Genomic DNA, 13,369 nt, shown 5'->3' with positions numbered 1-13,369 from the left:
ATTAGCATAAGTAGCATAATACATTTGCTTTCTTATCTAGTATCCATATATCATTATAAAATTTTCTTCCGGGCAGACATTACTGGAAGAAAAATCTTATGTTCCTGTGTACCCCTTCCACATATAAAAACATTACAAATTACACAGCTCCTTTTCCATATCTTTAACTTCCCACCATTTCCATGCTTAAATTTATCTTTCTCTCACCTCTGATAACTAGCTAACTAAACAACAACAACAAAAAGATAATTTTTTTTTTGGTCTTTTTGTTTGTTTGTTTGTTGTTGTTGTTGTTGCTATTTCTTGGGCCGCTCCCGCGGCATACGGAGGTTCCCAGGCTAGGGGTTGAATCAGAGCTGTAGCCACCGGCCTACGCCAGAGCCACAGCAACGCGGGATCTGAGCCGCGTCTGCAACCTACACCACAGCTCAGGGCAACGCCGGATCCTGAACCCACTGAGCAAGGGCAGGGAACGAACCCGAAACCTCATGGTTCCTAGTCGGATTCGTTAACCACTGCGCCACGACGGGAACTCCCAAAAAGATAATTTTTAAATGTTCATGGAAGAAAATGACTCCAAAAAAGACAGAGGAGAGGGCAAAAGGGTGTTGAGCAGAAGGGGCATGGAAAAAGCCCATATGTCTGTAGATATCCACCTCAATATTGCCTGTAATGATAAAAAACTGTGGAATATACTTATGATTATCATTATACTGACTATGTAGTAGCATGAAAAGACGTTATTTAAAAAAAATTACAAAATATATTAGGATTACAGCTATGCAAATACCCATACCTAAAACTGAAAAAGATGCTGTGTATATAAAAATAACAAAAAGTAATATTTCCCCTAAAATATTTTACTAAAGATTTTATGAACAAAATTTTAGGGAAAAAAAGAAAATATTGGTAAAGTGTTAATGACACTAGTAACCCTAGTATCACATCAATGTTTTTGATAAGGAACTTCTGAAGGCTAAAGGTCTTATAACCTAAAGGAGGCACCCTACAGCAGTGGTTCTTACCAAGGAAATCACATTCTCTCTCCATCCCTCAGGGATATTTAAAAATTGTCAATATGATGAGGGAGTATTACTAGAATTTGGGGGGCTAATTCAAGTGTGATGGTTAATTTTGTGTGTCGACTTGACAGGGACACAGGTGCCCAGATATTCTGGTCAAACATGCTAGATGTTTCTGTGAAGATGTTTCTGGAGGAGACTAACACATGACTTGGCAAATGGAGTAAAACAGAATACCCTCCATAATGTTGATGGGGCTCATCTAAGCAGCTGAAGGCCTATGTAGAACCAAAAGGCTCATCTCTGAAGAGTAAGAAAGAATTCTTTCTGCCTTCAGACTCAGATTGAAACATCAGCCCTTCCTGGGTCTCCAGCCTACCAACTTACCCTCCACATCCTGGGACTTGTCAAGCTCCGTAATTGTTTAAGTCAATTCCTTACATAAGTCTGTGTGTGTGTGTTTGTGTGTGTGTTTATAAAGTAAATATAAATGTATTATATATACATACATACATACACACATCCTACTGGTTCTGTTTCTTGGAAAACCCTAATACTCCAAGAATGCTAAATGTCGTACAATGTCAGTTGGCATCCCTCTTGAGAAACATTGCTCAAACTGGGTAGACATGATCCTGTGGCAGGCTGGAGAAAAAGGTGTGTGCCTTCTCACCTTCCTCAAATCCTCCTCTATCAAGAATTCGCCATCTTTGTGATGAAATTATATCAAGTTACTCTAAAGCAGCCCCTAAATAGTTGGTAAAAGCAAAATTAAAATGTACCTTCCTTCTTTCCACATATGTATTTTAAAATCCAGTAGCCCGTGGTATTTTTTTTTCTTTTCACATCATTTTAAGTTGTAGACTCTACATTTCTTAAAGCTTTTATTTTTTTTAGAGGATTTATAAATATGCACGAAGCGAAGCATATCTGTTTTAAGAGTCCCTCAAAAAACAAGTTTATCAATATATAAAAATCAAGACGTTGTTCTTGGCCAAGATGTAAACAGACCAACCTCAAACAGACTAGCTGTGAGTTCCTCCAATTCCTGTCCAAGTTGATCTCGTACTTTAGAAAGCCTCTCACACTCTTCATCTTTTAACTTCAGTTCCTATGAGAAATTGATTATTTTATTTTTGATTTCCAAAATTTGAAGTTAGATTCAGACTATATAATCTTTACTAATAAAAGTTACCAAACATTAATACCAGCCCCTTCTACCACATTTACACGGAAAGTGTTTACTCAGCCCTTGCTATGTGGAAATGATCAGGCAAATCCAAAATTATAAATAATTCTAACTCACATGTTAAATTCTTATGTTTCTTTCATAAAATAACCGTGTTAGTACATAAATAACTTCATGTACCATACTGCTACTAGTCCAAAATTTCCATTAGGAAACTATATCCATTTAACACTGTAACCAGAGGCAAATGATGTGTATTTGCATTTAAAATCAAGAATAATATTAATGACAAAAATCCTGTATTTATAGATAACTTCTCAATAGGTCATAACAGATGCTAAACATTCCTTAAGATGTTAAAATACGAAATTTTTTATTTCTCTAACCTTTTAAACTTGTAGATTAAAAAAAAAAATCCAAGCTCCCTATATATTGGCCACAAATACACTAATAAAATAAGGGTTAGTTGTGCTGTTAATTGTGTGCTGGCAGCATAGTTTTTGAAACCCCAACAACTGCTGAAAACCAAATATACCACCTGGGATATCAGAAGAACCCAATGACCACATGTTCAACAAAATGAGGTAAAAGAGAATGCCCACACATCTTAGACTATGAGAAAATGTGGCTAGGGTGCCCAGACCACAGATCAGCAGTTGTGTGGAAGGGAGCAGCAGGAACTGAAAGGGACAACAGAAAGACTCTATAAAGCCTTGGAACCCCCAAATCATCACAAATGTCCCACAAGAAGAGGTTTCTACCTTTGGTTAAAAAGTGAGAGAAAAAAAAATCTGAGAACAAATGGAGAAAAGGGAAAGGTTTTCACAGGCTCTAAGTTGCAGTTGGGTGTGAAAATCTTATGCAGGCACAGACACAGCAAACAGTACAGTGAAGCTCTAAACTCTCTGCTGCAAAATATCCAGCAGAGAAACCTTTCCAGAAGGACAGAGCCCCACTGTAAAGGGAAAACTCCTGGAATATAAAATCAAATTACAGGAGAGGAATAACGGAGGTAGAGAGAGAGAGAAGGTTCAGGTATTAAAAGAGGAAGAAGTGCCAAGGTTCCAAAGGAAACAGATCACCACAAAAAAAAAATAATGTAATGCTACGTTTATAAAGCTCACAGAGACACTGGGATAATGCAGGAAACCTTCTTTTACTTTCATAGGGTTTTTGTTGTTGTTGTTGTTACTAATTAGTACCCTTTCTTTTCAGCTTAAAGAAGTCCCTTAACATTTCTTGTAAGGCTTGTAGAGTGGTGATGAACTCGTTTAGTTTTTACTTGTTTGGAACACTCTTTATCTCTCCCTCAATTTTTTTGTATTAGAGTTGATTTATAATGATGCCAATTTCTGCCATATAGCAAAGTGACTATACACACTGAGTGAGGTGCGCGCGCACCCACCCACCTACACACTTTTTTATATATATTACCTTCCATCATGGTCTATCCCAGGAGATTTGATATAGCTCCCTAGGCGATACAGTAGGACCTGACTGTCTATCCACTCTAAATGTAATAGTTTGCATACATTAACCCCAAACTCCCAGTCTATCCCACTTCTTCCCCCCACTCCCTTGGCAACCACAGTCTATTCCACATATCAGTGATATCATATCGTATTTGTCCTTCTCTTTGTGACTTACTTCACTTATTTTGATAATCTCTACTTGCATCCATGTTGCTGTGAATGGCATATTTCGTTCTTTTTCATGGTTAAGTAGTATTCCACTGTATATATGTACCTCATCTTCTTAAACCATTCATCTGCTGACCTGTCGACATTTAGGTGGTTTCCTCAGCACTCTCTTTCCTTCAGTTCTGAATGATAATCTTGCTGGTTTTTTGTTTGTTTGTTTGTTTTGGCTATGCCCATGGCATGTGGAAGTTCTCAGGTCAGGAAGTGAAAATAAGCCACACTTGCAATGTGCACCACAGCTGCAGCAATGCCAGATCCTTAACCGACTGTCACAAGGGAACTTCCTGGGTAGAATATTCTTGGTTTCCTTTCAGCATTTTGAATACATCATGCCAGTCCCTTCTGGCCTGCAGAGTTTCTGTGGAAAGATCTGCTGAGAGCCATAGTCTTTCAGGGGTTCCCTTGTATGTAGCAAGTTGTTTTTCACATGCTGATTTTAATATTCTCCTTAACTTTGACATTTTGATTATAATGTGCCTTGGTGTGTGTCTCTCTGAGTCCATCATTTTTGGAACTGAGTTTCCTTCCCCAGGTTGGGAAAGTTTTCTGCCATTATTTCTTCAAAGTATTCTCCGCCACCTCCCTCTCCCTTCTCCTTCTGGGACCCCTGTAATGTGAATGTTGTTCCCCCTTAATAGTGTTCCACAGATCCCTTAAGCTATCTTCACTTTTCACTCTTTTTTCTTTTTTGCTGCTCTATTTGGGTTGAACTGTGCTGTCTTCCAGATGACTGATCCATTCTTCATCGACCCTCTTGCTGAATCCCTCTAGAGTATTTTTCAGTTCTATTATTATATTCTTTGGCTCTGTGACTTAATGTTTGATACTGTCTTATATTTTCTATCTCTTCGTTGAAGTTCTCACTATGATCTCAACTCATCCATCCTGCTCCTGGGTTTGGTGAGACCTACTTAGGGAACTGAGATTCTACTCCTAAAGGCTCCCACACAGACTCACTTACTCTGAGACCAAGCCCAACAGCAGTGTGGGTCTCCTGGATGTGAGCCCCACTGGTTTCAAAGCCAGACATTTTGGGGGCTCGTCTCTCCAGGGCAGGTCCCAAGGGCTGAGGTGCCTGATGTGGGGCACAAACCCCTTGCTCCTCAGGGAGAAGCTCTGTGACTGTGAGATCCCTACTGACTGTGGGTCAGCCACCCCAGGGGTGGTACTTCTAGTGAGACTGCACCTCTGCCTCTCCTACCCATCTCAGTGTGGCCCCATTATCTTTTGTGTGGAGGAGCTGTTCAACTAGTGTTCAGGTCTTTTCTCTGAGGGAACTGTTCCACATGTACCTGTAGGTTTGCAGTGTCCACGGGAGGAGGTGGGTTCAGGATCTCCTGACACCACCATCTTGAACCACTCAAGAAAACCTGGAACAAGGCTTACTTCTGAGAGGAAGAAGTGGCTACACCACCAACAACAGAAGGGAAAGCCAGGGAGTGTAAAACTTGAAGAGCTCTCCTGGTTTATCCTACTCTTTCACAGGAACCTCATCCTAATAACCCTGGGAAATCTAACTCATTTAAACATGAAAAACAAACACAACATATGCGAAGTTACTGTAATAAAAAAGTTGAACACAAAGGCAAGCCAAGTCAACTACAAGGGAAAGAAAATCAGGTATCAAATTTCAGTAGCATTTTATGCTAGAAAACAAAGGATTCATTCACATTTTTAAGATACTCAAGGGAAAAAGTATTGTGAGCTGAGGATTTTAAATCTGACCAAACTATCTTCAAGTGTAAGACCAGAGACAAAGAGTTATAAACCTGTAGGAGTTCCCATTGTGGCACAGTCCGAAATGAATCCAAATAGGAACCATGAGGTTGCAGGTTTGATCCCTGGCCTTGCTCAATGGGTTAAGGATCCGGTGTTGCTGTGAACTGTGGTATAGGTTGCAGACGTGGCTCAGATGTGGAATTGCTGTGGCTGTGGTGTAGGCTGGCAGCTGTAGCTCCGATTCAACCCCTAGCATGAACCTCCATATGTCATGGGTGTGGCCCTAAAAAGAAAAGTTATAAACCTGTAAAATTTTAGAAAATACATCCCCATGAGCCTGCCTGAGTAACCATGTAGTGAGTAAGTTTCAGACAATCAAGAAAAAAAAAAAATCGGCCCTAAAAATAGGGCCGCACCACAGCAAGAAAAAAAATCTTGAAGAAGCTTTAACATTAAGGGCTGGTCATGAGAAGCAAATATATTTAACTGTAGAACTACAACTAAAAGATGGAGATATCATAAGAATGAAAAGACAAGTCACAGACTGGGAGAAAATATATGCAGAAGACATCTGATAATGGACTATTAACCAAAGTATACAAAGAACTCTTAAAACTCAACACTAAGAAAACAATCTGTTTAAAAAATGTACAAAAGATCTAAACAGACACCTCACCAAAGATATGCAAATGGAAAATTAGCATGTAAAAAGATGTTCCATACAATATGTCATCAGAGAAATGCAAACTAAAACAATGGCCAAAATCCAGAACACTGACAAAAATAAATGCTGACAAGGACAGGAAGCAACAGGAATTCTCATGCATTGCTGGTGGGAATACAAAACCACAGAGCCCACTTTGGAAGACAGTTCAGCAGCTTTTTACAAAACCAAACATACTCTTACCACAAGACCCAGCAATCATACTCCTTGGTATTTACCAAAAGGTGCTAAAAATTTACATCCACACAAAAGCTTGTACACAGATGTTTATACATTCAAAACTGCCAAAATTTGGAAGCAGCCAAATATCCTTCAGTACGTGAATGAATAAACTGGTACATCCAAACAACAAACTATTACTTTGTGCTAAGAGGAAATGAACTATCAAGCCATGAAAAGACATCAAGGAAAATAAATCCATGACTAGATAAAAGAATCCAGTCTGAAAAGGCTACATACTGTATGAATCCAACTACATGACAATCTAAAAAAGGGAAAATTACGGAAACAGTAAAAAAGATCACGGACTGCCAGGGACTGGGGGACAGGAGGGATGAATAGGTAGAGCATGGAGGATTTTTAGGACAATGAAACTATTCCATATGATACTACAATGATAGATACATATTAGATTTTTCTCAAAACCCATAGAAAGTACAACACCAAGGATGACCTCTAATAATAGTAAATGGGGGATAATGACATGTCAATGTAGGTTCACCACATGTAGCAAATGTACCATTCTGGGGTGAGATGTTCACAGTGGGAAAGGCTGTGCAGATGTGGGGAACAGGGGTCTCTCAATTCTTTTTTTTTTTTTTTTGTCTTTTTGCCATTTCTTGGGCTGCTCCTGCGGCATATGTAGGTTCCCAGGCTAGGGGTCTAATGGGAGCTGTAGCCACTGGCCTACACCACAGCCACAGCAACGCGGGATCCGAGCTGCATCTGCGACCTACACCACAGCTCACGGCAACACCGGATCCTTAACCCACTGAGCAAGGGCAGGGATTGAACCCTCAACCTCATGGTTCCTAGTCGGATTCGTTAACCACTGCGCCATGACGGGAACTCCAGGGTCTCTCAATTCTGCTGTGAACCTCAAACTGCTCTTCTAAAAAGTCTATTTTTAAAAATAGGAATAAAGCTGACAAAACAGTTACATAAATGTTATAAGCTTTAGAAATGTAAAGATAACATGCAACAAGCAAACAAACATAGGAGAAAGATGAAATTAAATTCACTCATTCCTTAAATATTAATTGGGAATAAAGAGAACTTGAGGTTCACAAATCAATTAGTGTAAACCTAAACATATTTAACACCCTGGAGATTAACATTAATACTCATAACTAAATTAAATGATAAAGAAGAAGGAAATAGTTACTAGATATTTTATAGCATTGCTTATGGTAAGGAACAAAGTCAGTATCTTCAAAGGGCTAAGGGAAATTCTTTTATTCAAGGTAACAACTAAAATGGAAACCAAACCTCAAATACCAAAAAAGGGAAAAAAGGAAGAGGGCACAAAGAAAACAGACACATAGTAAAAGATTTGTATACACTGAGTAGACATTTGAAAACTATGTGACAGAAACAAGCCTAAATGCAGCATACTTACCAAGAAATATAAATGTGTGTGACTCACTTATTAAAGAAAATGATTTTTAGATTGGCAAAAAAAGTAAAACCCATCTCTACACTGTATGCAATAGACATACCTAAAATGAAGTGATTCAGATTTTTTTTTTAAAAAAAGGATAGGCAGAAGTGTACTAAAATACAAATAAAAACAAAATAAAGATCTCAATCATGATATCAGACTAGGCCTAATGCAGAACAAAAGTATTAAAGATAAAGGAAACCTCACAGTGTTAACGACAACAACACAAAATGAAACTTTAAAATATTCTTAAACACAAAATACAAAAGTAGACCAAAACAAAAAAGGAAATTTTTTTCCTTATATTCTCTGCTAGAAGTCATCATAAAGATACCAATCCTCTCTGAATTAAGTTATAAATCCACAAATGCAAAAATTTAATACTAGGTTCTTCTAAACTCTAAAATTTTACAATTTTTTAAGTATATATGAAAACTAAGTCAATCCATTCAACATTTCCTGCTAGCTAGGTACTATAGTAACAAAACCTCAGGACACAAAACCAAATAAGATACTGTCCCCTTGAGAAGCTTCCAACCCTTAGAGCAATACATATACATTAGCTCCCTATCATCATTTACGACACCAAGTGTCATATATGTCATCTTGACACTAAAGATCCTCTACAACATGTGCTCAGTTTCCCTTTTCAGAGTTACTGCCCTTCATCCATACTGAAAAACTAGAGTTAAAATGGTCTGATTCATTCTTGTTTCAGTTCCCAATCTGATCTCATCTGCCTGGACTGACCATAAATGTCCGACTAGTTTATCTTAATGCTTCTAGGTTCAATTCAATACATTTACATGAAGTCAAATTTGTATTTCCCGTGAATATTTTTTAGAATGTCACTTGTGCTTTCCATTATCAGTACCTTATGCTGTAATACAGCAGCTATTTAAAATTCACTCCTGGAGTTCCCTTTGTGGCGCAGTAGAAAGGAATCTGACTAGTATCCATGAGGATGAGGATTCAATCCCTGGCCTCGTTCAGTGAGTCAGGGATCTGGCATTGCTGTGAGCTGTGGGGTAGGTCGTGGATGCAGCTCGGATCTGGTGTCCCTGTGGCTGTGGCGTAAGCCTGCAGTTGTGGCTCCGATTCCACTCTCAGCCTGAGAGCTTCCATGTGTCACGGGTGTGCACCCCACCCCCCCCAAAAAAATTCAAAGTCACTCCTTCAACAAACATTGATTTCATGTGAATGCATCTAGGTGCCAGAAACAGAAAAGGAATGAGGCCCAATCCATGCTTTTTACAAAGCTATTGCTTAATGAGGGTAGCAAATCTTTAAACAGATCCACAAAAAAAATTGATAATGGCTATACTAGTGATGTGTACATACTAGAAAAAGTAGGAGTTTGCCAAATGTAAAGGAAAAATTAAAACAGTGTGTTCTACAGTAGCTAAAGATGGAAGAGAGATAGATGCCATACAGTTAGATAATGCCAGAAAGTCTGGTTTATGCCAGTCCTGAAAAGCCTTGGCTAAGAAAGTAGGACTTACTTGAAAGAAAAGGGGAAATCATCTCAAAGGCAACAAGGAAGTCACTGAAGGATTTTTAAAGAGGATAGTGATAATCAGATCTGCATTGCTAAACAATAATTGGAACAGTGTGGCTAGGTAAAAACAAAAACACTGGACACAGGGAAAACAGTTGAGTATTGCAACATTTTAGGCAAGCAATACAGACTTAATAGTAACAGTACCAGAGAAAAGACATTTGAGAGATATTTAAAACAGAATATCAGGACTCTATGACCAAGTATATTTCATCAAACATAAGACATTATTTTTAAGATAAACACTTTATACATCAAGAAAGAAAAATACTGGCAATGAAACTATGATCCAATGGCTTTTTTTTTAACTTAGAATTTTCATTTTTTACTTCATAGGAAGAACTCTTTTAAACTGATGGAGACACAGATTTTTATCATATGTCACTCTTTTCAACCTTGCATTTTGTTGTGATGTCACATCACAGTGAGATCCTTTGGAAGATATTTCACCTAATAAATAAGAGCAACAAATACAGCACCCAATTCACATGATTCAACTGAGTTAATAATAACATGAATAGCTACATAAGCAAGTTCAAGGACAAGCAGAAAATGACAACTGTCATGACTGCTGCCCAGCTGAGAGCAATTTCAAAACTCAAACTGATTTCAGAGATGTTAAAATGACGGAAAATGTACAATTCAGAATCAATGAAACATTGCCATGCATGCGTGTCTTTTCCCCCCAATTAGTAAACACCTCAAGAGTAGCAGGACCATGCCAAACATGGATTTGCTACAAGTACGTGTTTTCGAATGACCTTCTCTGGCTGTAAGCTATTCCACTGGATTTTTATTTTCTAAGTCATTTCGTTTCCTTTTAAGGAAGAATAATTAAAAGTTGAAAGTAACACCTTATACTTTAGTGAAAATAAGAATCAGTAGGGTGCTGTACACCAAAACCTAACGTAACGTTGTAAATCGACTATACTTCAATTTAAAAAGAAAAAGAAAGAACAGGGCAGTTTTGTGGAAAATACATATCCTCAAGCCTCAATACAATAATTTTATTTCAAAAAAATCTGAAGTAGACTCCAGGAATCTACATTTTTTAAAAACATGTACTAAAACTCAGCTTCTGCCTTAAGAGTCCACCAAAAGCTGTCCATCAATGTCCTGTGGAAGGCCAAACAAGTGAAGAATCACTACATCACCATCTTTGGCATCTCTGCACCTGAAAATCAATAATCACAGGGTCGCTCCCCCTACACATACCCACAGGATGGATTTGTTGCTGGTAAGTGGCTGCCCCACCAAGGACTATATTTCCTAGCATAGCACACATCTAAGTAACAGCACAAAACGGGTTCACACCAATGGAATGCGAGTAAATATTATGTGTATCACTTCTGAGTCAAGTAGGTGTGCTTTCTCCAACTTTTCTTTTCCCTTCATCTCGTTGGTTAGATACAGATAATAAAACTCCAAAAGATTACAAAGATCCATGAGAGAAGAAACACAGATCCCCAAATTATTTCACAAAGAACTGCCAGTGAATTAGGAACATCTACTTTAACGTGTTAAATAAATAAAAATGAGCTTCTATTAAGTTGTCACTAAAACACAGGGGTGCCTGACAAGCAGCCAGCATATTATATATTATGCAAGTGTGTCTATTTACAAAACAGTGTAACTGCATACACATGTATAAATTAATTTAATCAACAAAATGTATTAAGAACCCATTATGTGCTAGAGATATATACATGAGCAAAAACACATGTAATCCTAATCCTCATGAAGCTCAAAATTAGTGAAGTGTGTGTGTTAAGTGTAGACTTCTGTGCTGGGGTTAACTGGAATGGGACAGAGCAAACAAACAATACAAATAAAGAAACAAAACTTTCACTCTCAATTAAGATAGAGTAATAGGGATCATATTTACCACCCTGCCTGACATAATTTAAAAACTGGAAAAAAATATATGAAATGATTTTTAAGACACTGGGCATCAGGCAAAAAAGACAGTGATCCTCCAGAAAGGGAAATAAGGTGCGGCCTATGATTTGTTCCTGCTTATCAACTGAAGAGATGAGAGTGTTATTAGAGAAGGATTAAATGTTATTAAACTGTATTTCATATGTTCAAGAAGCTATAAGACAGAACAGTTGTGTTGAAGAAAACAAGTGACATATTTAAAAGACCCAAAACAGCACATGGAGGTTCCCAGGGTAGGGGTCCAATCGGAGTTGTTGCTGCCGGCCTACGCCAGAGCCACAGCAATGCCAGACCCAAGCTGCACCAAGCTGGACGCAAGCTACACCACCACTCACGACCACACCGGATCCCTGACCCACTGAGCGAGGCCAGGGATCAAACCCACAACCCCATGGTTCCTGGTTGGATTCATTTCCCCTGCGCCAAGACAGGAACTCCAAAGACAACCATGTTTGTAATAAAAATACACTGTATAATATTAATATATTAGATACTGCAGGAAAAAAACCAGTAGTGACATTGAAGACACAATAATAGAAATTATCCACAATGAAACACTGAGGGAAAACAGATTTAAAAAATAAATGAGTAGAGTACCAGGGAGTTACAGGGCAACTTTAAGAAGTCCAATGTACATGTAATAGGCGTCCCAAAGGAGAGGAGAGACAGAGGAGGTATGTAAATGTTTTTTAAAAATTGGAGTTCCCATCGTGGCTCAGTGGTAAACGAATCTGACTAGGAACCATGAAGTTGCAGGTTCGATCCCTGGCCTCGCTCAGTGGGTTAAGGATCCGGCATTGCTGTGAGCTGTGGTGTGGGTTGCAGACGTGGCTCAGATCCCATGTTGCTGTGGCTCTGGCATAGGCTGGTGGCTACAGCTCTGATTAGACCCCTAGCCTGGGAACCTCCATATGCTACAGGTGCAGCCCTAGAAAAGGCAAAAAGACAAAAAAAAAATTAATGGCCAGGAGTTCCCATCATGGCTCAGTGGTTAACAAATCCGACTATGAACCATGAGGTTGTGGCTTTGATCCCTGGCCTTTTTCAGTGGGTTAAGGATCTGGCGTTGCCGTGAGCTGTGGTGTAGGTTGCAGATGTGGCTCGGATTCCGAGTTGCTGTGGCTCTGGCGTAGGCTGGCAGCTGTAGCTCCGATTAGACCCCTAACCTGGGAACCTCCATATGCCGCAGGAGCACCCTAGAAAAGGCAAAAAGACAAAAAAATAATAATAATGGCCAAACTTTCCCAATTTCTACGAAAATAAACAACCTACAAATTCAAGAAACTCAACAAATTTCAAGATCAAGACACCTGAAGAAAACTATACTAAAGCACAACATAATCAAATCACTTACAGCTCATGATAAAGAGGTATATCATATCACATGCAGAGAAACAAATGCAAGGATAACAGCTGACTTCTTGCAAGAAACAGTGCAAGCCAGAAGACATTAGAGCAACATCTTTAAAGTACTAAAAGAAAAAAACTATCAACCTAAAATTCTTTACCAGTGAAAATATCTTTCAAAAACAAAGGTAAAAAAAAGACCTTTTAAGATATACAACAGCTAAAAAGAATTTATCAGCAGAGGAAAAAAGAAGTATGGTTGACCCCTAAATAACATGGGTTTGAACTACATGGTCCATTATATGGATTTTTTTTTCAGTAAATACATACTGCAGGGAGTTCCCATTGTGGCTCAGCAGAAACGAATCTGACTAGCATCCACGAAGACAAAGGTTCAATCCCTGGCCTCACTCAGCAGGTTAAGGATCTGGCATTGCTATGAGCTGTGACGTAGGTCACAAACGTGGCTCAGATCCCGTGTTGCTATGGTTGTGGCATAGGCTGGCAGCTGC

General features: G+C 38.7%; 1 protein-coding gene across 5 annotated transcripts in view; it reads right to left on the bottom strand.

Moving 5' to 3' along the window:
* RAB3IP (RAB3A interacting protein) overlaps positions 1-13,369 on the bottom strand; it is a 49,286-nt gene that overhangs the window by 16,788 nt on the left and 19,129 nt on the right. For all 5 annotated transcript variants that reach the window (XM_047787186.1, XM_047787190.1, XM_047787191.1 and 2 more), the window contains one exon: positions 2,038-2,133. In XM_047787186.1, the coding sequence (XP_047643142.1) occupies positions 2,038-2,133 (96 nt within the window). The remainder of the gene's footprint in view (positions 1-2,037; positions 2,134-13,369) is intronic.

This window comes from Phacochoerus africanus, chromosome 7 (genome assembly GCF_016906955.1).
Source record: "Phacochoerus africanus isolate WHEZ1 chromosome 7, ROS_Pafr_v1, whole genome shotgun sequence".
Lineage (NCBI taxonomy): Eukaryota > Metazoa > Chordata > Mammalia > Artiodactyla > Suidae > Phacochoerus > Phacochoerus africanus.
This window is presented reverse-complemented; position numbering and strand designations above follow the sequence as displayed.